Source organism: Anas platyrhynchos, chromosome 9 (assembly GCF_047663525.1).
Source record: "Anas platyrhynchos isolate ZD024472 breed Pekin duck chromosome 9, IASCAAS_PekinDuck_T2T, whole genome shotgun sequence".
In the NCBI taxonomy this organism is placed as follows: domain Eukaryota; kingdom Metazoa; phylum Chordata; class Aves; order Anseriformes; family Anatidae; genus Anas; species Anas platyrhynchos.
Window position 1 is genome coordinate 14,554,548 of NC_092595.1, and position 24,622 is coordinate 14,579,169.

General features: G+C 49.1%; 2 protein-coding genes across 8 annotated transcripts in view; one reads left to right on the forward strand and one right to left on the reverse strand.

Annotated features, from left to right (window-relative positions):
- Positions 1–332: 332 nt before the first annotated feature.
- STK25 (serine/threonine kinase 25) lies at positions 333–17,600 on the forward strand. The gene is made up of 11 exons (XM_027464129.3): positions 333–599; positions 5,490–5,720; positions 7,254–7,310; positions 8,363–8,471; positions 9,536–9,693; positions 9,962–10,147; positions 10,317–10,462; positions 11,117–11,231; positions 11,522–11,593; positions 13,710–13,846; positions 15,425–17,600. The coding sequence occupies exons 1-11, from the start codon at positions 570–572 to the stop codon at positions 15,462–15,464; spliced, it is 1,281 nt and encodes a 426-aa protein (XP_027319930.1). The 5' UTR covers positions 333–569; the 3' UTR covers positions 15,465–17,600.
- Positions 17,601–19,412: 1,812 nt separating this feature from the next.
- The window catches only part of FARP2 (FERM, ARH/RhoGEF and pleckstrin domain protein 2), a 71,785-nt gene continuing 66,575 nt past the window's right edge, over positions 19,413–24,622 (reverse strand). For 3 of the 7 annotated variants that reach the window (XM_072042656.1, XM_072042651.1, XM_072042652.1), the window contains 3 exons: positions 22,668–22,775; positions 21,723–21,874; positions 19,413–20,558 (listed from right to left, as the gene is read on the reverse strand). In XM_072042656.1, the coding sequence (XP_071898757.1) occupies positions 21,744–21,874; positions 22,668–22,775 (239 nt within the window). In that variant the 3' untranslated portion in view covers positions 19,413–20,558; positions 21,723–21,743. Of the gene's footprint in view, positions 20,559–21,722; positions 21,875–22,667; positions 22,776–23,700; positions 23,841–24,622 lie in introns of those variants that run through there. The other 4 variants (XM_072042653.1, XM_072042654.1, XR_011811502.1 and 1 more) reach the window with 4 other exon arrangements.

Consider the following 24,622-nt stretch of genomic DNA (forward strand, 5'->3'; position numbering starts at 1 on the left):
GCCCTTATACTGGGAGAAATCTCCTTATACTGGGGGAGGTTCCCTCATACTGGGAGCAATCCCCTCAAACTGGGAGCAATCCCCTCATACTGGGAGCCCCCCGCGGGGGCTGCTGGGCCGTGTAGTCCCCACCTCCCCCCTCCCCCACCCCTCCCACCCCCTGCGGACTCCCCGCCCCAGCATCCCTCGCGCCTCCCCTCTCCTCCTCCCGCTGCCCGCCGGGCTCTGTAGTCCCCAGCGCCTCCCCTCCGAGCGTGCTGCGCGGCGCAGCGAACTACAACCCCCATCACCCCCCGCGGCTCCACCTCCCCCTCCCCGCGTCGCGCCTCAGCGCCGTGTTGTTGCGCTCCCGCCCCCGCCGCGGCCGAGCTCGGTGTCCCGGGGCGGCCCGGAGCTGTGAGGGGGGCGGCGGCGGCAGGGCCCGGGATGGCTCCGCGCCGGCACCTCCAGCACCGGCAGCAGCAGCACCGTCAGCCCTAGGGGCGGCGGGGGGCCCGGGCGGGGGAGGGCCGGTGCCCGCGGGGCCTGTGAGGGGAGCGGCGCCGTGAGGGGAGCGGCGCCCCGCCGCCATGGCGCACCTCAGGGAGTTCGCCAGCCAGGTGAGGGGGGCCCGCGGGCTCTCAGGCCGCCGGGGGGTGCCCGGGCTCGGCCCAGGGGGGCTGGGGGAGGCCTCTTCTGGTTTAAAACCCCAATACCTTTGGGTTCAAGTGCTGTCTTTCACGTAAACTGCGTCCCCGAAGCGCTTATGGGATTAATTCAAATTAAATACCTGAGGGAGGCACGGTGTGTGTGTGTGGGGGCTGAAGGGACACGGGGAGGTACCCTCTGGCCGGCGGCTGAGCTCTGTAGATGCTCAGTGGGTTGCTCCAAAGGTTTTTGTGCCCGGTGCTCAGTAACAAAGCTTATCAGAGTTGTGGGGGTCTGATCTCTGAGTTGTGCACGTCGGGCACTCCCAGGTTTTGTCATACCGTGGCTCTCTGTCTGATCCTGGGATGGGAAAGCAGTCTGCTGTCCATCCCTTGGGTCTCTTCAGGAATCCTTGGTGGGATCTCATAAGCTGTTTAACCGAGGCTCGCTGGCAGAGCGGTAGGAATTGGCCTGCAGTTCCCTTAACCACATTGTAAGGGGCAGCGGGAAGGTCCTGTAAAAATTACAAGGTTGTAGGGCTTGGATCGGGATGGCAGGGGCTCGAGGCGTGTTGGATTCCCTGTTCTGTTGCCCATGTGCTGAGTTACCTTAGGCACGTTCTGAAGCTGCTTTACCTCTGTGCCTCTGCTCTCCTGCCTGGGCTTATCAGGCGCTCTTTCTTTTCGTGGTTGCCCTTTGCTGTGTACACACAGCGCAGCGGGCCTCTGGGCTTTGTTGGGAGCTCTTGTCTGCTGGGTGGTGTATTTGTATTACGGTGTTTAAAGCTTTGAGGCCAGCTGTGCTTCCACTTCTGTTGTTCCTTTACGTGACCTTGAAAAAGCCTCTCAAGTTCTCTGGCCAGTGCTTTCCAACCCTGAGGCAAAAGAATGCTATCTGTGAAGCAAGCTGGCAGTCCCAGACAAAAGAGTATATTTGTGTTTCAAAGTGTTGGACAGGAATTCCCCTCTTGCTTATACTCCAGAAGTTCAGAACTGTCTCAGATTCAGCAGTTGAAAAGAGGTGTGCACCCATTTCATACAGGGAAGCTTAAAACGTTTCCAGATCCAAACGTGACTTCCCCAAAGAGGTGGCAGTGCCTGCTGCAGATGTCTCTGGTATGTGGCATGCCATGAGTAGAAATGTTGGGTGGGAAGCAGGGAAGGAGAGGAGGCAACAAAGGAAAGGAGGTCAGAAGCTGAGGTTTGTTAAAACCACCTTCACCCTTCATCTGTGTGTGGCAAAGGACAATGGTGTTTGCTTGTTTGGCTGGTTGGAAGGTATTTCTGTCAGAAGGAGCATTAAATGCTGCCGTAGCTCCACATCAATCTCTGGAGGCTGCCAAACTCCCGGTGGGCTCCTGTTGTTAAAGTAAAGCAGCTCAGAGAGGGACTTGACAGCAGCTTCCCTCTTACAGACTTCTCCCTTGTAGAACAGGGATTCTGGGCCTGAGCTACCCCAGGCGGAGGAGCTCTGGCTTCCAGCAGGGTGCAGGCACTGTGGGTGCAGGGCTGGCTGGCTCGTGATGCTGAACACAGCTCTTCCAAGTGTCCCAGCTGGATGCAGCCTGGAGAGAAGACCCCGTGGGGGTTCCAACAGTATTTGCTTCTATTCCCAACGCATCTTTCCAGGTTGTAGCTGTGAAATGAGGGCAGATGTTTGTCCTTCTCCAGTCTCCTCTCGGAGCTTGGGGATATCCTGCCCGTCTCTGCAGCTGGAGGTGGCAGAGCTGCCAAACCCTGCATTACCCGCAGGTTGTCCTCATCCCTCTCCTGCTTGTTCTTTCCTCTTCCTTCGTGTACGACCAAGATACTGCTCTGGGTGTTCTCAAAACTCCTCCGTGCCTGTCTCCGAGCCATCTGTAGTGTCTGACTGCTCTCAACGGGGAGAAACAGCGTGAGACCTTTTGCTCTGGATCTGCTGTGTTACTGGCATTCAGGCAGGCAAAAGGGTGCGATGAGGCGCCGGTTCCTCAAGCGCTGCGTGCGTCGCAGCAGGACGAGGAGCCACAGTCAGTCAGCAAAGCTGACAGATGCTAAGGAGCTTCTTCGGGTCACCTGTGACTGCTTATTGCAGGCGTGAAGCATTTCATCTGCCTCCTGTTACTTTCTATTAATGATCATTTTTTGGGGTGTCTTTGCAGCTGTTCAGCTCCAAAATTCAGATTTGCAGACAGGACAAAAACGTGGCAGCTCAAACAGGAACTGCAATGGACGAGAGCTTCTGAGCAGGTGTCCTGCAGACTGGTGTAATTTCATCTGGCTCAGTTTGTGGTGGGAAGGCAGGATTGCCTCTGCCTCCTGCTACCTGGCCGTGCCTTCCATGGCATCTGTGATGGTAGTTCACAAGGTATTCTGCTGGGCAGAGAGCAGTCTGCTGGAGTTGAGGCCTATTTTTCTATGTCTCACCCTACTGCCTCCTTATTTTCTTTCTCCCTGTTTAGAGAAAGTGAAAAAATTCATTGATGGACTCCGGTCTGCAGCAGGAGTCCAGGATACTGTAGCAGTGGCTGGAGTGGCTCTTTCCACCAGGTCACACTCTTGCCTTGTCACCTAAAAGGTCTTTGAAGTATTTCCAGGTCAGTTTTGAAGCACCAGGCACTGACAGGGTAAACGCAGTACCTACAGATTGACCCTGTTCCCCCCTCGTGTGATGGGCTGTGTCTCTTCTGCCCATCAGTCCCTTGGGCAGAGCTTTCTTGTGCTCGTCAGGTAGGGCTGTCTCCTTCACTGCCTCTGCCTGAACCTCCTTGTTCTTCAGAGGACGTGAGAAACCTGCATCTGGGTAAGGAAGCTTGTTGAGGAGGTTGCCCGTGATTACAGAGCCTGCAGCACAAGGTGCTGGTTGTCCCAGGAGCTGGCTGCAGCAGCCAGTGCTCTTCTGCTTGATTTCCCGTTCCTGAAGAGTTTCAGTCCCTATTCTTTGATGTGCCATGCAAGGCTGAGAAGGGGAGCAGTGGCTTACACCTCATTGTTTCATTTTTTTTCATAGAAAAATGATCTCGGGAGGAGGGGAGGAAGGTTTCCTTGCAGGATTCCTGGGGCTCTTGCAGAGCCGGGTGCTGCTAGGAGACAATCCTCGTTCTCTCCCTGATGTGTGGAGGGGCTGATGCGGTGAGTGGCATTTCTGCAGCACTGTGGGAGGCTGCGAGGTAACATCTAGGCTGCCCTGCTGCCCCTTCCCATGAAGTCAGTGGAGAGCTGGAAACTGCTGCTGGCTCTTTGGGAGCCTGGGTTAGCCAGGCTGTTCTCTCCTGCGCCGCAGCCATCGTTCTTGTGTGGTCTTCTGGCATTTCTCAAGCTCAGACCCTTTCCCCGGGATGAGTCCCCATTACTCATCCCCAGCTCCTTCCATCCCTGCACATCCCCCCTGGTCTGTTTGCAGCGTGCTTGCTCAACGCACAGGGGGATATTTGGTTATCCTGTTAGCCTCCTGTGTCTTGGACTGGAGCGCCCATGGTGATCCCGCTGAGCGAGCTGCCTGTGGAGCTGACCCCGCAGAGCAACATGCTGGGTTAGAGAGGGAAACCACCTGCCAGGACCGCCTGGCTTAATCATTAAGCAGCACCTAGGGCTGCTCAGCAGTGCCCTGCTGCTGAAGGCTGCCGGTGAGTGCAGGAATGCAGCAGTTCACAGATAAAATCTCAGAGATAAAATCTCTGCTCGGCCCAAGGTCCTTGCAAGGGAGCGGTCCCTCCGGGTGATGTGCGCGAGGTGAGACGGAGAAGTGCCGGGTGTGGAGAACTTGCTCCAGCAGCTTGCCTGCTTCCTGCAAGTCAGGCCCGATTTTCCATGGTTTTTGCTTTAAAAAAGACTTTTTTTTTTTTTTTTTTTTTTTTTTTTTAAGGTAGAAAACCTACTCACAAAGCAGAGCAGGACCTCCTGGTCTGCAGCTGGACAGAACGAAATCGAATCAGAAAATCATTCTTCCCCCTCTTATCCATGTTCCTCCCGTGAAGGAGTTAAACTTTGAAGCCCAGCTGCTTTTTCAGAGGCAGCACTTCTCTGAGGAGGCCGTTGGTAGCCTCCCAGTGGATGTGCTTATCTCATGAGGGAAATGCTCCTTGCTCTCATATCCAGGGGTGCCAGTGAGAGCAGAGGAAGCTCAGAAGAGCAGGGCTGCAGGTGGGGTGTCCGTTCAGCTCCCCCATCTCCTCTGGGGTGGCCACGTGCCTGGGCTCCGTGCTGCTGGCCTTCCCGAGATGTCAGGCTCCGTCTGCAGATGTCTGAGGAGAGGCTGGGTGCTGCCTGACAGCAGAGCAGGCAGCTGATGGGATTTGATGTTTGTGTTCCCAGCACGCGTTACCCTCCACGTGAGTAGGGTGGAAGTCTATAAAATCATTCAGACCCGTGAATGCAGGAAGGCAAACTGGCGAAATGTCCTCCTGAACCCCTGCTGGCCTCTTCTTGGTGTCCATTTTCCCACCTCAGCCTTTCCACGGAGGCTGGCTCCGGCACACCTTGCCTGCCTTTTAGTCAAACATGGATGAGCGCTTGCTTGTGGAGCTGCTTTGGCACCAGTTTGGTGCCTGTGATTGAGCTGCAGACCAAACCAGTCCTGTCCCAGAAGGGCTGATGCTGTCAGTAGGGGTGCTTGCTGACCTTCTTCTTCCTGGCCTCTCTCCTCTTCCTCCCCCGACAGTCTGCAGGGGCAGAAAGCTCAGGTAAAAGCCGCCCTTGGTTCTCATCTCGGATATGGCCAGCAATAAATTCCAGCACGTGGAGACCATTTAGGGCACGGGGGTGAATTAAGGCAGGTGAATTGCATGGCGTGGGCAGGGAGATGCGATGACAAGGGGTCTGGGGGGGTATTCACGGTGCTCTCCCCTTCTCTCTGACTTCTCCCTTCCCTCCCTCCTGCTCTAGCACTCCAGGGTGGATCCCGAGGAGCTGTTCACCAAGCTGGAGCGCATCGGCAAAGGGTCGTTTGGTGAAGTGTACAAAGGGATCGACAACCGCACCAAGGAGGTGGTTGCTATCAAGATCATTGATCTGGAGGAGGCGGAGGATGAAATTGAGGACATTCAGCAGGAGATCACGGTGCTCAGCCAGTGTGACAGTCCCTACATCACCCGGTACTATGGCTCCTACCTGAAGGTAGGACAAAACCTTGGTGATTCTTTTGCTAGCAGTCTGGGAGCGGATGCTGCAGCTGGTGGTGGGCAGGTACCCGGCCCATGAGCGTCAGTGTGGCTCTGCCTGCTCCTTTTATGTGGTTTTAACATGAGGCTGGGCTTTAAGGCACTTTCAGGGCATGTGGAAATGAGGTTCCTCAGGTGGTCCCAAGAGCACTGCAGGGAAGAGCAAACTTTGTGCTGCAGAGCTGGGTCCATGCCTGGTTTGACCATTCTGGAAAGGAAATTTGTGGAATGGTTTTTTGGAAATACCATGGTTTTAAGGTTGTACCGCTGAGGGCTTTATATTTCTAGAAGGATCCAGGCTGTCTCTGGAAAGAAGAAGAGCTTGAAACTGTGCATCACGATCTTGTGATCGTGTGATTCTTCTTCCCAACCCCCTGCCCTCCCAGACAACACAGCGCCAGTTACTTTTGGGTACATAGCGTGTGGAAATCCTTGCCAGAAAGGGGAGTGCGCTCCTCTGAGGGGAATGCCTGTTTCTCTGCTTTCCAGTGGGAGCTTAGAGCACTCCCTGCAGTAGCACACAGCTTCCTCACTATGAAATGCTGCTGCCCAAAACCCAAACTGCCCTCTGGGCAGTGCTGCCCATGTTTCCACTGCCCCAAATAGGCTGCCAGAGCACTGGATATTGTGGATGGCTCAAAACCACTAAGCCAGTTGGACTTACACTGCAAACTAGCCTGGGGGCAGGTACAGGGCAGCACTTAAAAATTAACCCATCGAGGACTGCAGCTGTCTTGCAGTGGTCCTGGCCTTGCAGGGAGTGGTGTATTGAGGGGCTGCAGAAGTGATGAAATGAGCAAGATCTGAGTCCTTGAAGGAGTGGTGAAGCAATAATAAGATATTGCTCCCGTTGAAAACAGGGTCAGGAGTCCCTAATGGAAGCTTGTAGTGATCATCAAAGTGGCCTCTGCATGCCAGCTGCTGGAAGTGTGTGTGACACTGAGTCTGTAGCAAAGCAGCTCTTCACCTCTTTGTCCCTTGATAATTCCTGACGTATTTCTCAAGGGTGATAATGCGTTTTCTCAGCCTTCTGCCAAAAACACCAAGAAAGCTGTGATTTCGTGGGCCTGCTGCTTATCTCCTACCAGGATCTGGTGAACCTCGGTCTGGAAATCTCTCCTCTGGGGAGGAAAAGAGCATCTTGCTGACTGTACCCTTGCAATCCCTTTAATGAGATCAAAGGCTGCAAGGCTCTTGTCATTGGCAAGATGTGCTTGATCTTTAGGGTGCTGTTGAATGGCTCCAGCCTGACAATATGCATACTGCTATGGGCTGTTTAGTCTGGTGTCTGTGGTGCCACAAAACTTCAGATAGAGTTGAGGACTAAGAGAAAGAAATGTCAAGGGCGGGAGCAGCTCCACTGCTGCCTCTGAGAGCTGTGGTGTGCAGTGTCTCTTGGACTATGTATGGGGGCTGTTCGTGTGTCTCGCTGCCTTGGGTGTTGTGCTTGTCTGCCTGCTCTTATTCCTGTCTTTGCTCTTGCTTGCAGGGCACTAAGCTGTGGATAATCATGGAGTACCTGGGAGGAGGTTCAGCCCTGGATTTGGTAAGTATCTGGTAAGCTGTGGATCCCCAAAAATGTTTGCTGGAGCCTTGGTTTGTGAAATGTCCTCAAGCCACGTGCTCACTTGCCTCATGACATCTTTTTGATGGCCCTGTGCCTGCAGGGTAGGCAGGGCAGGGCAGGGGAAATGCTTGTACTTGAACAGCTGAGCTCCATGCAGTTCTCCAGGGTGCTCTGCTGCTTCACAGTGGAAAAATCCACTGAAATGAAATTTGACAGCAGCAAGTTGGTTTTGAGCAACACACCTAGAGCTCACCCAACCAAAGTTATATGCCTGGAAAGAGCTTTGGGGATTGTTTAGTGCTTGCGTGGCATCAAGGTCAGAAGGAATCTGGTCTGCGATCAGGATTTCCAGGTGTTAAACAATACAAATGTCTAACAAGCTGCCCCAGATTTTATGGCAATACAAATGCAGAGTAAACACATGAAAAAAGTTCTGTGCTGTATTCTTTCACAGGATTTTGTTTTTCTCCTTTGCACTAGAAAGCCTGTTTTTCCAGAGCAGTAACTAAGGTCATATAGTGAAAACTGCTGAGCCTGCACTGATTTGGAGGAAGGGTGCAGTTAGGGGGACCTGTAATCAACAGGAGGCAGGACTAATTTAGAGGAGAACTCATTAAAAGGAGGAAAGCTTTGGTACAGTACCCTATTCCCCCACAGCCAGAGGGGAAAAGTTCTCCCTGGTCTGTTGCAATGGCTGAAATTCAGCCCTTGCATGCTAGCAAAGAGGTGTGATCTGGAGAAACTGAAGCTGTTCTGTTCATCAGTGTATTTCCAAGTCAGAGCAAGACCCAAGTGTCTTGCTGTTGTCTGGGAAGCCTTTAACAGACTGACAGAAAGTCCTCCAAGGATTTTCCACTTAGTGTGGCAGCGCAAAGTTCAATGTTCTGCTTGCAGGGTGTGCACCAGGCTGTACAGTAGGTGCTTCCCACTGAATATGACCTGCTTGGCAAAAGGTTTCCAGGTAACAAATGGAGAGGCTTGTGATTCTAAGGTATCGCTCACCCCGAAATCATCTTCCTGCCCTTTTTCAGCTAAAACCAGGGCCCTTGGAGGAGACTTACATAGCTACTATCTTGAGGGAAATTCTAAAGGGCTTGGATTATCTACACTCTGAGAGGAAGATCCACAGGGACATCAAAGGTAAGAGGAATTTCCTTTACAAGAAGGAGAGCTGTGATCTCCACTAAGACAGATACCAAAGTGTTACACAGAACTAATCGGAGAGGTTTCAAAGACTGTCTCCTGGTACTGCTTTCCCCGTTGGGTTGCTGTTTCTGAATCTGGTGTTTGTCACTTCATTGCAACTCATGTTTTTTGCCTTTAAGGTGTAGAGTAGCAGTAAGGGTCTGTAGCTCTTTGGCATTTGCAATTTGGGCAGGCAGGGGGACTTCAGCAAAGGTATCAGTGAATGGTGTGCTCAAATATCAGCTGGCTCCCAGTTATGTCTTTATTGCTGGACCCCATGACACGTGTTTGCTGGTCATCGTGTAGTGAACTGTCCTTACGCAGGGTCCAAAGCCCTAGAAAATCAGCGTAGCCTGCATCGTCTTACCCTGCTACTGATTTTCCTAGGCACTGGCTCTGTGCAGCGCACCCGAGGAGCAGTCTCGCACTGAGCACAGGGCACCAAAGGAAAGCAGGAGGGCAGGACAGTGCTGTGTAGGTGGTGGCCAGAGCTGGATGCTAAGTGCTCCGACCCTTTGCTGAGGGCGTGTGAACAAACAGCAGAGAAACCTTGTGCCATCCCAACCAGGAGATGTGTAGGGAACCTGAGTAGTGAGACTCTCTTCTACCGAGTGGGAAGCAGCACAAAGCCAGGGCGAGTGAGCTGCTTTGAAGGATCTGCAGTTTAACTTGTGCTGAACGTTGCTCTGAAAAAAAACATCAAGACCATTTGAGGTATCTCAGGCCAAACTGCCTCCTGTTGACAGGAATCGCATCTAGTTATTGTGTGGTCCTTCATATCTACTCCTTGCTACTGCCCCAGAAATATTCCCCTTCTGATCCACCCAAATCTACAAATTTGTTCCGTGTTACCCAGCAAAGGTCAGAACATGGGAATGAATCTGATACTGGAAATCCAAACTGAGGGTTTTCATGGGGCAAACGGGGATGTTATGGGAGGGCCCTTCTCAGTGCTCAGTTCTGTGTGGGTTGCAGATCATTCAGAAACCACTGGACTTACTGCTTGTTTGTGTGAACAGCTGCCAACGTGCTGCTTTCGGAACAAGGAGATGTGAAACTGGCTGACTTCGGGGTGGCTGGACAGCTGACAGATACACAGATCAAGAGGAACACCTTTGTTGGGACTCCGTTCTGGATGGCACCAGAGGTCATCAAACAGTCTGCTTATGACTTCAAGGTGAGCTGGGAGCAAGAGAACAGTTGCTGCTTGGTACTGCTCTGTGTAGTGCTAGGGTTAATGCAGGGACTGGAAGTGCTGCTTGTAGCAAGAACAATGCTTTCCTGCTATGGTTTGGGGTCTGTTGGAGAAATTTGTCTGTTAAACGTGAAGCATCCTGTCTGATTTTATGTTATGAGCCCTTCAGCTGTGTCAAAGCTGCATGCTTCCATGTTGTAGAATTGCTCCTTGCCCTCTTTTGCAGTCACTGTTCTTGCTCCTCTCTCAGGCAGACATCTGGTCCCTTGGAATTACAGCCATTGAACTAGCAAAGGGAGAGCCTCCGAATTCTGACCTGCATCCTATGAGGGTTCTCTTCCTGATCCCCAAAAATAACCCTCCAACACTCGAGGGTCACCACAGCAAGCCCTTCAAGGAGTTTGTGGAAGCCTGCCTCAATAAGGATCCTAGATTTGTGAGTATTGCTGTCCACCTCAGAACCCGGGTAGAGTATTTTAGAGGCAACGCATCCTCTCTGCTGGAGAAAAAGAAGTGCTGAGCTTGCAGAGTGGACAGGGAAGCCTGGCGAGTAGTGGAGTGTACAGACACTGTTAGATGCAGATTGTTTTTCTTATTTGCTCCAGAGGCCAACAGCTAAAGAGTTGCTAAAGCACAAATTCATCACACGCTACACGAAGAAAACCTCATTCCTAATGGAGCTGATCGATCGGTTCAAGCGCTGGAAGTCAGAGGGCCACGGAGAAGATTCGAGTTCTGGTGATTCTGACATGTACGTGTGAATTCCCTGCAGAGGGTCGTCCCCTGCTAGACTGTGTGTGCTGGGGCAGCCTGCTGCAAGCAGCTTGGATCCTTTTCCCAACCTGGGGTGGGGATTATCTGTAGCTCGGGGAGGCCTGAGAGCTGCTGCTTATGGGAGGAGGTGGCTGCTGCCTGAAGGAACAGGCTTTTAGCTCCTCCTCAGTGGGACCCAGTTGTCTGTACTCCTCTTAGTCTTACACTCCCTTTGAGGATAAGAAACCAAAAGTATTAAGAAACATCTGTGTGAAACTGGTAAAACAAGGCTCTTGTTGCCTGTATGTGATGCACCTTCAATTAAAAAAAAAAATAGCCTCTCAAAGAGTTACAGGCTTTATAACTGTGGCAACAGGTGGGGTATGTGGTTTTGTGTATTCATGTAGGTGAATTCATGAGGTGGTTGTAGTGATTTGGAAACATTTTGGCACAGGTCTGTGATGCTGTATGTGGGCTGTAGAGACTGACGTGGTTTCTCTTTAGGATTTTCTCTGGGGTAGGGAAATGCTTGAAGCCCTGTGGTGATACAATGATCAGGTGAGGGAGAGCTTGTGCCTGTGGGAATGCATGGGTAAAACATAGCGCGTATGGAGCTGAGGCTTTGTCTTGACCTTCCCCTTTGTGTTTGCAGTGATGGAGACACGGAGGATGGAGACCAGGGTCCAATCTGGACATTCCCACCAACTATTCGTCCCAACTCCTTGAGCAAGCTGCACAAAGGAATGGCCCTGCATGGTTCCCAGAAGGTCTGTTTGCCGTCTGTTCCTTCAGAAGTGGGCTGAACTAAAACAAGCTCTGAGGGTCTTGGGGAAACTACCAGTGACTCACGTTCTAAAACTTACTGTTGTCTGCTATCAAGGGCTAGTGCTCCAGAGCTGCATCATCCACATCCTTGGGGTAATGCAAGCTGTAGTTTTCTTGAGACCTGATAAAGAGGCTGCTGTTGAGGTGCTGAGGAATTATCAAAGGCTAAGTGGTTTGCGTGCCCTGGAAACTGTTGTCTGTGCTTGAAAATTCTTTTCATGTTGCTTTCCAGCCTACCGAGCCCATCAAGAGGCAGCCACGGTCACAGTGTCTCTCCACGCTTGTTCACCCAGTCTTTGGGGAGGTGAGTATGAGACTTTGCTGTCTGTGGTGGCTGGAGATGAAGAGATTCCTGCCGTGGATATGTGAACATGAAGGGTTTGGAGAAGGGAAGTGGGGTGAGGTAGCCCGTTCCTTAACCCTACTATCATACAGTCACAACTATTGCTAGCATGCCAAGACCAAGGTGGTACCTGCTGTATGGTGTCTGGAAGGTGGACAAAGAAAAGGGGTTTGGAAAGTCCACCCTGTTCCCATTCCTTGCTTTGTGGATGTGGAGTTGAACTAAAAGCTACAATTATTGACGGGATAGTTTCAGTAATTGTCTTTCCAAGTGGCTGATGTTTTAAGGGAGCAAAAGCAGAAAATGATTATCGGGGTGGCTACAGGCTGCAGCTGCTGCTGCTCCCAGCAGGACAGTAGGACAGCAGGACGTGAGGTTCTGCTTAGAAAGAAAGAACTTACACAGACACCGTGTGTCAGGGCCCTCTGTGTCTTTTCTTGAGGTGCTGGTGACAGAAACCCTTTCTGTCATCATAATGACTTGCTCTTTTCTGTATCCTGATGCTGCTCTGGGGTGGCCCAGCACAGGGCTGAGATTTTTTTCAAGGATGGTCTCTGGACTTGAACTTTCTTCTCAGGTCTAGTGCTGTGTGGAAAGAGGGTTTTGCAGGGCAAACAAGCAGAGTCTGATCTGAAAAGCGGGCATTTGGTGCTCTTGAGACAGCACTGCTTAGGAAACTGAGAATGTTGCTCACTGGCCTCTTCTGTAGTCTGCTGGGCTTGACTTTCAGAGGCAGAAAGCCTAGGTGTCATAGGCCTAGATCTGTGTGGTAAAAAGGGGTACTTCTGGTTTCTGATGCAGGCAGTTTGATCATACAGCATAGTCACTGACTGCTTCTCAGTCCTTTCTGTTTAGGAGCCTTTTGGGGTGGGGAGCACTTAGAGCTATGAGCTCTTCTAACCAGTGAGAGCGTCTTTGTGCTTCTCACCAACCTTGCTGTGCCAGTTCCCTGTGGGAGGTGACTTCTGGGCCTTTCCTTTCTGCTGCTTTGACTCCCTTGCCCCGGGTTCTGGGGCTCAGCTGAGGCTGTGTCCCTGAGCAGTGCCCTGCTGGCGAGGCAGCAGCTCCTGGCTGCAGCCCTTTGTTTCTGCTGGGGGACTTGAGGCACAGGGCTGGCTCCAGCTGGGGGTTAGCATTCATCTCTTCTCCTGGGGCCAGAAAGCAGGACAAGGTGAGCTCTAACAATGAGAAAGGCTGATCCTTAAAGTGCAGGCAAAGAATTGTGACGCTTATGGAAAGCTCCTTATCGGCACAGCCTAATTGAACCGGGCAGCGGTTAGCTGGCAGACACTTCTCGTTCAGCAGAAGGTTTTGATTGTTGGTCAGGCCACTGCATAATGGTGCACGCTGGGAAGGGGCATGAGTTGCTAAGGTGGGGATGTGTAGAAAACAGGACTGTGGGTTTTCCAGAGACACACTCCTTCAAGCTCAACATCACAATTTCTGTAATGATGGAGGTTTAGCTATTTCTAATTGTAATGATGAAGATTTAGCAGCTTCAGCTTAACAAAAGGAATCATGTGCAAGCAGACCTGCTACTGCTGAGGCCCCCTGAGAGCATGCTAAAAATGGTAAATGCAAACAGGCTTTTCACTTAGGTCATACACTGCACACAGAGGTCTTGGTGTGTGGGCTTTGTTCCCTTAGGACAGCTCTCTCTTGGTGAGGAGTAATCCTGGCCTTAGGGTATTTTCTGCCTTTCCTTTCTGGAAGCCTTTACATGAGTCTGGGTGCTAAGCTGTCCTTAGCAGCAAAGGTGACTGTACTGGTTCAGATACGGCTGGAGTTCTTTGCTGTGTTGCTACTCCTGTGGTTTTGGGGCTGTTGATCCATTGCTAGTATTGCTTAGGTTGTACATCAGAGCCTGCTTTATAAGGACTTCAATTGCTATTAGTACCTGGAGGGTAGCCTGAATTCCAGATATCAGCCTTCTATCTTCTAGATTGCAAAAAGACTTGTTTTTTTCTCTGAGCAATGTGGGTGTACTCCTGCACCCTTGTGGAATCATCCTAAAGGGGAAAGGGACTTAATGTCTGCACTGCCTGACAAGCTAACATGCTGTTCCTGGCTTTTGCAGCTTAAAGATAAGCACAAGCAGACTGGAGGCAATGTGGGAGCTATGGAGGAGCTGGAGAATGCCTTTAGCTTGGCTGAGGAGTCCTGCCCAGGCATCTCTGACAAACTGATAGCACACATGGTGGAGCGGGTACAAAGGTGAGTGCCCTTGAGAGTGCAAGCTGAGTGGAGCTGGAGTGAACTGCGCCACGGTCATACCCTGTAGCTAATACCCTGTAACTATGTTCAAGTTTGCTACTGAGCAGTCAGGACACCTAAGATGTGAATACTGGTGACAGTTGACCCAATAGCCGGAGTCACTTCTTCTAAGTGTTTTCCATTTAATGGAAGCAGTTCTTCCTGCCTTGAGTCCTGTCTCACATTGAACAAGTTCCTGTGGTGTAGGTGAAAGCAGCAGAGCACAGCAAGATGCTGCTGCTCACCTTCATCCTTCATGTGACATCGTGGTGGACCTGTTACCCGTGTGGTGAGGACAGTGCAAAATGTCATCAGGATCACTTGTGGAATAGAGAAATCTGATTCACTGTAGGGCATGTGCTTTATTGCACTACTTGTAGTCGGTTGTTTTGCTTGCTCACTTTCACATATCAGGAATCTTTATTCCTATTGAAGGAAATTAGTTATTAAGCCAGTGAAGGAGTATAGTTCAGTAGAATTAATTAAGCTCTGTGCTGCTCGATAGGTGCTGTGCCAAACTTGCCCCCACTACTGGCACCATGTTCAGTCACATCTGTGTAGTGCAGGCAATACTGTCAGGTCCCGCTCCCAGCTTTATTAGGCTTTATTTAGCATTAATGTGGCTTTTCTCCCTCTCACAGCAGGCCATCAGAAAATGTCCCTCTTTCCTTACTAACCAAGGAACTTTACTTCTAGCTTACTAACCAGTGAGGGGCCAAACATTAAGTATCTTGCTGTTTGCATGGCCAAAGGAGCCACTCTGTGCTCTGGATGGTAGTGGAAATCCAATCCAATCAGTGTATCCTTGAATTTGGGCTTTCTAAGCTTTTATTTCTGGTGGCTTTAAGCTGGCTTAGTTGCTGCCTTGAAGCTGAGGTGGCAATTAGGCTGTCAAGTGCGAAAAAAAAAAACACACCATTAGATACTAAGGACTGGAAATGCTGACCATCCCTGAGGCTTTCTGTTACTAAGTCATTAAAGCTTTCAAGCAAATCTGCTGTGGGTTTGCTCATTCCTTGGAGCAGGAAAGAGAGCTCTCCTCTCTGTTGAGAGCGGAGGTCACAGAATGGATGTGTCCTGCTGATGCTTGCAAAGGTTTTGGCCCCTAGCTGAGCAGGGGATGCTGAGATGTGCCTTGGGTGACTGCAGATCAGCTGCTCTGTGTCACTGACTCGTAGCAGCCTAGCACTGGCAGCACAGGATGGGGCAGAGGCATTAGATTGGTGCTTGTTTGGAGGTTTGTAAAATCTCAGAGCCACTTGTTTGCTTCTTGCTGTAAAACAGCAATGCTCCAAGTTTCTTGTTAGCCTCAACTTAAATCTTAAAGGCATGTGGATAAAAAAGCACCTTCTTGGCTGTGTTGTTAAATTGTTGTGTTTTCCTTTCAAGACTTACAGCTTTATCTAGATAGAAAAAACTAGATTTGTCTCTCAGTCCCCAGAGAGAGGGCGGTCAGGACAGTGCATATGAGCAGCCTTCAGGTGCGGGTTTTCCCTGGGCAGCAGTGACCTGCTCCCCCTCTTCTGTTCTTCCTCGCAGGTTTTCACACAGTCGGAACCACCTGACCTCTGCCCGCTGACACAGACATTCCCTGCTGCTGTTTTAAGGGGGGGAAGGATTTTTTCCAGCTTCATAAGAACTACATCTCTAATCCAGACCACCATCTGCTGTTGGATGTAACATTGTGTTACGGACTCCAGGACATTTCAGAGCCTTCATATTACACGTGTTTCCATGATAACCCAGGGTGGGGTTCGCAATGCAAGTACAATTTAGACCTTTTGCAGAGCCCATGATGGGTGGTCTAATTGTTTTTACGATGTAATCAATGCAGTTTTTAATTGTTTCCCTATGGATGTATCCATGTTGGCTTGGTTTGATTCACAGCTTGTTACTGATAAATGGCGCCTGCTGGAAGAAGGGGAGATTTTCTTCCCTTCAGTTATGTTTCAAAGTGCGATGGGTTTAGCCTCCAGTCCTTCCTAAAGAAGTGTTTGTGAGCAGTTATGTGTGAATGCAGGTATGTTTGCAAGCTCTAGATGCACTACAGCCTCTGGGAAAGTTAGAACAGCTCTCCAGTTGTTCTGGAGGATTGTTTCAACTCCTTCGTACACTAGTAAAGAGAAGCTTTTAAACTACAGCAGCAGACAGGAAAAAATGTGTAGGTTGCTGCTGCTCTTTCCTAGCTTGTTTCACAAGAGGATGGGTTTGACTGCTGCTGTTTTGTCTTTGGGACATCGTTTTGTATTAAGCCTTGGTTTGTCTAATTCAGGCAACAGCAGAACTCGCCTTGGGTCTCTAGTGGCTGAGCAAAGCGGTTACATTTGGTTTGGGAGCTGCTGGAGTTCCCTTCCTTGGTGCTTTCTGCAGCTGAAGGGATCAGATACTCGGCTTTTGGCAGTCCTCACCTTTAAGCTCAGTGAACACCTACTGCATGTGCTCAAATGTTGCAGAAGGATTAAAAAGGGAGTGGAGGGGAATACGACAGCCAGAGATCAGTACTGCCAGGGCTTCAGCTCTTCGAGAGGCAGTACTACACTATGTAGCAGTGCATGAGGCAAGACTCCAATTGGAGGGCTAGCAGCAATGTATGCTGTGGTTGGGAGTTTGCAAAAAACAAACAAACAAACAAAAAAAAACTCTAGGCCTCTCTCCTCCTCTTGTCACTTTACTGCTCTTCCTTCAGCCGGGGATGTAATCCTGCTGAAGCCAGGGCTCTGCTCCAGTGTGGTGGTGTTTGCTAGCAGAGGGATGAAAGCATCTGTGGCCCTAGTGCCTGCTTAGAGGTATTCTGGTGGAGCCATTTCAAGTAGCTTTGCTTTCTGTATAGTACTAGTTTATAAAACAAGTTTTTAATTCAAATTGATACCATCTATACTTTCAAGGTCTAGAAGGAGACTTAGGATAATAACTTCTGATAGCTGGTTGCTTAGCAATCTGCTCTCTAATTGTAAAGGTATTCCCATAAAGTCAGCAGGACCTGAGACATGCAGATCTTTCTGTCTGAGTGTTTGTGTGTGAATGATGTGGCTCACCCCAAAGCCACTGAGAACAACAGCTGCAGCTGTTCAGCGTTTTTTTTTTAAAGACAGATAGGCCACATGGTTAGCAGTAAGGCTTGGGTTTTGGTACTTTGATTCAGACCTGCGGATTGTAAGTGCTGGGCTAAAAGTAGCTCAAAAGGAGCATACATTCCCTCATCCCTGTGTGCTGCATTCACTTTAGCTTATGCCTGTCCTTTGCTGTTCCTCTCTGATGGGTAAATACAGGCTTGGCAAACACTATGCTCTCGTCTGGCAGAGAGAAGGTGCTGCTGGTTCATCTTGCTGGACAGCTGCTGCAGAGTGGTGTTTCACTGTGAGGTGAGCAGTCTTGGAACCTGTATTTATGAAGAACAGAACAAACCCATTTCTTTCCCTCTGGAGGAGGAGGAGAAGTTGTTAATGTACAGAAACAAAACTTACTGAGGTGGAAGGCAGAGGCTGCAGCCTAGCAGAAAGGGCTCCTGCTGCTTTTAAAGTTGCTGTTCATGACAGTAGCAAATTGTGTCAGTAAGGTACCTTGTATTATTACTCACATGCACTGCAGTGTAATGAGTAATTTTTTTAAAGGAAACAATCCCCACAAACTTTGTCCAGTATTCAAAGCAACAATGGTTTTAGTTTTTAAAAACGTTGAAAGGGATCTGCCACTTTCAATAAAGTAATGAAACGAAGGAAGTTGGTGTAACTTTGTTTCTTACTAGGTTAAAAAGTATTCAAGCTGTGCTTTCTTTGTATTGTGTGATCTTCCCCTACAGCATCCAGCCATGTGTACTACCACCAGTGACTGGAGGATCAGTTGATGGTAGGTGTTCAGTCTCTGGATTAGCCATGCAAGTACCTACGAGTTATGTACTAACACCTTCAGGGTGTATCCTTCTGCTATGTTCTTTGGTTCTTCTTATACGATTCGGAAACAGCTTTTGACGTTTATGAGATGGAAAAACAAGTTGGGGTGAAGAGATTACTGGAGCATGCAAAAAATGCCTCCAAGCTGCTTGCTTAGGGTGAGGCTGGCTTGTTACCATTCATGCAGTGTCTGGTAACATAGGGTACACCTCACAGTTTAATTTTTAAAGGGTTGTGCTAGAGAAATGGACTGCTGGTTTATGGACGTAATTTAAAAAAAAGTCTATCCAATTTTCAGCAGGTAAGCTGTCAGCACAGGTACAAATACGAGGCTATTTCACCCCAGGCAGAAAAGACTGCGCTCCCCTTTTCTCACCCTGCTCTCAGAAACGTGCATTTTTCCACCTTTCCTCTCTTCTGGCAGTTAGCCATGTATAATGTCATGCTATACATGCCCGAGCATGTGAACCCAACAATGCTGCCTTCTGGCAAGCATAGCTTGCTTTTGGGGACCCCAAGGCCTCTCTACTGAGCCTGCTGCTACACAGCTGCTTCGGTTCCAACCACAGCCTTGAGCCGCTCCCCCTCAGCTGGTGCCACTGAAGCATGACAGAGGTGAGCACTTCTGTGCCTGGGGGTCAGTGCTGTCCCTCTGCTGCTGCTGGCTCACAGCTGCTGCTGGGGGAGCTCAGAACCATAGTCCCGGCAGCCTAGTGAGGAACTCAACCCTGGTAACAATATTTTGAAGCCTGGTGCTAGAAAAGGCTACAGTAAGTGACTGCCCCTAGCGGCTGCTGGCAGGGAACCTACCTGTTCCTGCAGAGGTTCCCTGCAGTAGCCCAGCAAATGGTGCTAATTGCACAGGGATGCTCTCATTAAAGAGGAAAATGCTCCTGCTGAAAGACTTCAGGTGTTACCTTGACAGAGGCACAGTCAGCACCATCCAGGAAAACCACTGAAAGTAAAAACTCATTAATCAAGAGTGAAACCTCTTCTGTCAGGGCTGAGAAAAGCAATGCTTCTGTGGCCATGCTGTCCCCTCTCCCCGGAGTGTGGCCCTTGGCAGGGATAGTGAGCTCAGGAATAAGAGGCTGAGATAGGTTTATATCAAGATGCTATTTACTTTCAACAGTCATTCAGCTGGATTATAACATATCTAGTCAATCCACATGTGTACACCTATGACAGTTATTTTAAAAAAAAAAAAGACACTAATAAATTAAGTACATATAACTTACAGGGACAATGGTCATTGTGACAGTGGTAGTGAAGAGTGGATCTACAGTCACCTGTCTTCCCTACAAGGCAAATGCCAAGTGAGCAATCTGGAAAATTCCTCTTAAGCCTCCTACCTGCAGTCTCAGACCACAACCCCTAAACAGCCTTGGAGAATGCACAGGTCAGCCTCTGTATGTCCCATTTTCACAGAGATCTCAGCAATCCTCCATCCTCACAACAAGCAACACTTTCTTTTGTCTTTCACTACACTACTTCCTTGTTCCTTTTTCTACTATGCAAATACTAAAATAAAAGCTCATCAAAACCATGTCCAACAGCAGTATATGGCATTTACCTTACTTCAGTCCATCGGTAGAAGCAAACAAATATGACAGCTTTACAAAAACAAACTGCAACCATTTCAGCTTTAATACAGAGATTTAATAGAGTCCTCACACACTAATTCTCCATCTAGAATCCAGTGACTTTTACACCTTCATTAGAAATGGAAGATGGATCCCACCCCATATTTAAAGGTATGAACAGGGATTTTCAAAAGTCTTTATGTAACAGAAGCACAAGCAACAGTGACTTTCAGAGAACCTTGTTCTCCTGTATTGCTTAAATGCCTTGAAAATATCACCCACATAAGGGTGAAGAGTGTTTGCCATCCCATGCCTTAAGTAATGCCTACTACAGGATAAAAGAACTCTGGAGCTGTGATATGAGAATAGCAAGTGACCCTCTCAGCATGCACCATAGCAGAGTTTGGAGGAAAAACCATGCACCCTACCTGTACCAACCCGCAATATACTGACATCTCAACAGCTGAGTTCATTCCTCCCCCTTCCCCTGGAAAATCATTGTCTTGGCAGCTTCCAAGTAGCAGAACAGTTCTCTAAGAGCTGCTGTTTCTGCTCCCAATGAACTCTTCAAGCTGTATGTATCTGTGGGTCCCCCGTTAGTCTAAGGCGAGTATGCCGGCAGGTTGATGTTAACAGCAGCAAGATTGGCTGTGCAGCCAGCCGCGAGCATCCAGGGAAGGGAACTGCTGGGAGCCACAGCAAGCCTGACACCAGCACTGTGAGCTGCTCACACCACTGACAGCCGCTGGTTTCCTCCCACACGTGCCGATCATCCAGTCAAAACGTAAAAACAAGGTGGTGTTTGCCTTCAGGGCAGGCAAGGGTGTTACTGTACAGGTACAACTGGACCAATATACCTTCCACAATGTGTGCACACCAAAGCTCTGCGGTTGTTAGGTTCTCTCTAAGTGGGTTCAACTGGAGCAGACCTGACCCTCTCCCATACCCTTCAGAGTGGATGTGATCCCTGTCTGCAACTCCCTAGCTCCCCCGTTCCATACCAGGTGGAAATGAGCTTCCTGGTTCTTTGCTTTCTCAACTCCAGAGACTCCTGTTTCCACCCGCATCCTTTCCTGATGTTTATGGCAGAGATCCAGCTCTGCCCCGCTTCAGTCTGAGTGACTATCCTTCTTGTCCTGGGGAAGCAAGAGACTTGACCTTGCAGGAGAGCTGGTTGCCCTCTTGATCACCTCCATCCACCTGGCAAGAAAGGAGTAACAGGGCATTAGAAGTGCTTAGCCCCTCCCTCACCGACACAATCTCATGCTTTTGTTGTGAGTAGGATTACTTTTACCAAACCTCATGAAATATCTGTTTCCCACCACAGAGTTGTGGCAAATACACTGCAGAACATGGCTGCCTGTTCAAGGAACAATGCTTTGAGCTCCCAAGAGCTTTTATTAGAGCAAATCATGTTCTCTTATAACTGTACAGGAAGTGTTTATCTGAGGAGGACGAGCTACCAACATTTTTCTTAGTGGTGTGGATTGTTTTTCTTACAATCAGCTAGGTTACAGACTTGCTCATATGGCATAAAACAAAGCAACAATGAAGGAAACAATACAAACAGCAACTGTGAATTATATTTTTTCCTCTTGAAATTACTCTGTGAAACAAGTGGATTAAACAACACAACTCTGCTGTCTTAGGTAACTGGTATGTATGCTGCTCACAAGTGTGTGATGCTCTTCCCAAGGAAGGGGAAAGTACATGGTGTTTTTCTCTTTCTCACTAAAAACACACTCAAACAAACAAGCAAAAAAACTCAAGAAATACCCTGCAAGGCAAAAAGCAACACAAGGGTTTTAAACAGCTAACGTAATAGCAAAGTTTTGTATGTGATGGATTTTAAACACAGTTCACTTTGGACTGTATATGTAAGCCCCTGAAAAGCTTTATTACACAGAAAGCAGTAAACTGAAAAGCACCACAGCACTCAGTTCTCTTGTGTTATAACTTCTGTTTCTTTAGAGACTGAGAGGAGGAAAAAAAAAAAAAAAAAAGGTATTCTTACCAGAATTTTTAATGAACTATAAATCTGACTCCCTAGACCCAGTGGGGCTGAGCATCTCACAGCCCTTCCATCCATGTTGCTCCCCAGCCTCAAGAAAGCTTCAAACTGGAGAGAAAGCAGAGCCTACAGCTCTAGGTGTAACCACCAGCCTTCCCCTAAAAGGACAGGGGTTCTGGTTATGGGTACGAAGAGGAAGGAAACTTCATTACTGAGAATGTGCTGGGTGTTCAGTAAGGTCAATCAGACCAGGAAGTAGTTGGGAGTAAAGAGAGGGCTTTGCATTACCAACCAGTGAGTTAACAGCACGTTATATACTAAGAAATATATAGAGAGAAAAAACGTAAAATTACCTCTCAAAGGTGTATTTGCTCTCAGCCCTGAAGAAATACACGTGGGATTTGAACTGCAGTTTGAAGACATAATCCTTCTGAATGCCATCTGCCTCTACAGGGGAGCTGACCGCGTAGCCAAGCAGCGGGAGACTGGCCAAGGGATAATCGTCCTGGAAGAGCCAAACAGCACAGCCGTACTGTGAGACATCCCCTGCCACACAGCTCCCAACACTGCTGCACTGTAGAGTTCAGGGGCTTTGTATTTTTGCTTAGGAGCAAATGGGAGGAGGAGCTGCCTCTCTCTCTCATGAAGCCTGTGCTAGGTGGTAAGATTTCCCCCAGCTCCTCGCACTGTATTACAAGAATTACTTGCTGCTCTTCCCCTGCTCTCCACTGCCTGCTGGGCTCTCCCTTTTCCCCTCCTCAGCAACTCTCTGGAATCCCAAGCACAGATCTAACTTGAAAGCTAAAATATCTTTCCCAAAAGAAGTACGCCCCCAAGAAGCCAGAAAAGAATAAACAGGTTTGGGGGTTAATAAAATGAAAAGGCAGGCATTGCACTGCAGCACAGCTTGTTACAAAACACAGGTGCTGAATACACCCTGACAGAGAAATTCCTGATGCCTGCGTAACTGTTAACTGTGCTGCAGCCCCCAGCTGAGAGCAGGTAAGAGACAGAGACTGCCAGAAGGCTGCTAATTCTCTGACCTCCCTTAGTGGAAGCATCGTGAGACCTCTTTCCCCTCAAATATAAAGGGCGAGCACCATTAACACAAACTGAAATCTTGATTACAAGCTGCAAGGTGGGCCCGCAGCCTTACAGAGCCTTGCTTCATTAATTACTACCTAGTCTTTCACTGGTTACTCTCCAAATCACAACGAGAAGGGCCTGTAGCTGAAAGCAAAGGATCTCCAGGGTCCCCGCACCACCCCAAACACCATCCCTCAGTTATGTTGGCTCACCTGGTGTGTTTTGTAGAAGAACAGGCAGAAGTTGGTGAAGACGACCCACAGTTTCTGCCACCCGTTGCTGTTTTTGAACTTCCTCAGCAAGTACCCAGAGAGCTGGTTCTAGCACAGAATGAAAAAGAAAACTGCCATGAAACCACAGATCCCTGTCTTTGGGAAAAATAAGTCAGCTGATGCAGTTAAAGAGCTTGAGGCTCTCGGATATAACTGTTTCTGCATAAAACAGCACTTGCTGCCATGTTTTGAAAGGCCTCCAGGATATTTCATATGGTAACTGAATGTATCTTCAGATCACCAATTCTAGGAAACAACCCTGCTCTGTTCACATGCCAGTGACGAGCAAACTAGCAATTTCTTTCCCCTGATATGAAGTTACTTGATGTTGAACTGCTCACTGGATCTCAGTGTCACATCAGGCAGCACATGGCAGAGTGCCACGCAGACTCAGCTGTCCAGCTCCCACTGTCCTCTGCACTCTATGGCCAGGGAAACAGCGATAGCCACAAGGGCGTTCATCCCTTCAGTCACTTTTTTTTTTTCATGCAAAAAAAAATAAGTACAAGACACTGCATGAGAAAGAAAATAAAGCAGCAGAGGAAATAAAGGCTGGTGATGGAAGCCAGAGCTGTGGACAGGAACGCAGCAGCTAGCTAAGCCAAGCCCCACGTGAAAAGCAGGCTGCAGGGAAGTGCTGTGCTAGTTAAATGTTGCCATCCTGGAGGCAGTCACCCAACATTTGGCCAGGGGGGTAAGGAAACCTACAGCATGGAATGAAAGCAAATGGATTTTAAAATTAGAGAAAGACAGCACACAGCAGAATTACACAGAGAACCACTCTGAGAAGCAGAAATAGAAGGAAATCCTGTACCAATGAGGCAACATTGCAACTCCTCTGCTGGATAACTGGGGCATCCTCGTGCTAGCACAACACACGGGTTCAACTAAGCAATTATGGAGTGAGACGTTGCACATTTTACTTGGCATCCCATGGCTCCTCCCACCAGTGCAGAACTTGAGGCATTTTTACCTGGATCATGCACAGGTAATCAGACAGGGATAGGCTCTGGTTCCGGTACCAACAAACATGGGTGATTGTGTTGGGCCGTTGGGCCTGGCCCAGCAAATAGCGAGGAGGAAGCTCTGGAGAAACAGCAAGAGAGCAGAAAACTGAGCAGAGAAAAGGGGGAGAGAGAGAGAAAAACAGACCATTAGGATAAGAAAAGTGACGCCTGTTAAAGGAAAATGGATCATGGAAAAAAATGATGGTGTTAGAACACAAAACAGAACGATGTGAGAGGATGCTGCAGGAATTCACAGGTTTAATCCCAGAGCCTGTGGGGGCAGGTATTGTTATAGGGATACAGAACAGTGAGAAGGTGCTTCTCCCAAGGGTATCACCAAGGAAAGGAAGGCTTCTTCCCTCCAATAGAAACCACCACCTTTGCTGGCTGTAATGCCCAACTTCTGGACCCTAAGCCTGTCATCCGTAAGAGCTCCTTTACTGAGCTACTAGTACATACACACACCATGGAAACGCAGAAGCCTCACTGCCAAACTTAAATACTTCCACTAAACAAAAAAATACCTTAACTGCAGGGCAAGGAAAGCACAAAATACACAATACATTGTCTTATTGCTGTTTGGCTAGTGAGTAACCTCTTTTTTCTCTTCTTGGTATTTAGGGTATCTCCCACTTCTGGAAATCTTCCAAGTATGGCAGCCTCCAGGAAGGTTTCCTAGCCAATTAAACCCGCTGAACTGCCTCCTAATGTTAAACTGAGATGCCAGTGCAAGCGGCACGCAGAACAGACATCTGTCTCAAAACGTGCAGGACTCAGAAACAAAACGTGCCATCAGTGCTGCCCCAAGCCACGCCAAGGGTCAGACCCAGCAGAACAGCAGCACAGCAAACACATAATAAAGCTCTGTTCAGCCTAACCCAATACCGG

Coding starts and splice junctions, on each gene's coding strand:
- STK25 (XM_027464129.3), top strand. CDS start 570: ATGGCGCACCTCAGGGAGTTCGCCAGCCAG. Junction 7,311..8,362: donor GAGGTTCAGCCCTGGATTTG/GTAAGTATCTGG, acceptor GCCCTTTTTCAG/CTAAAACCAGGGCCCTTGGA. Junction 11,232..11,521: donor CCCTGCATGGTTCCCAGAAG/GTCTGTTTGCCG, acceptor GTTGCTTTCCAG/CCTACCGAGCCCATCAAGAG.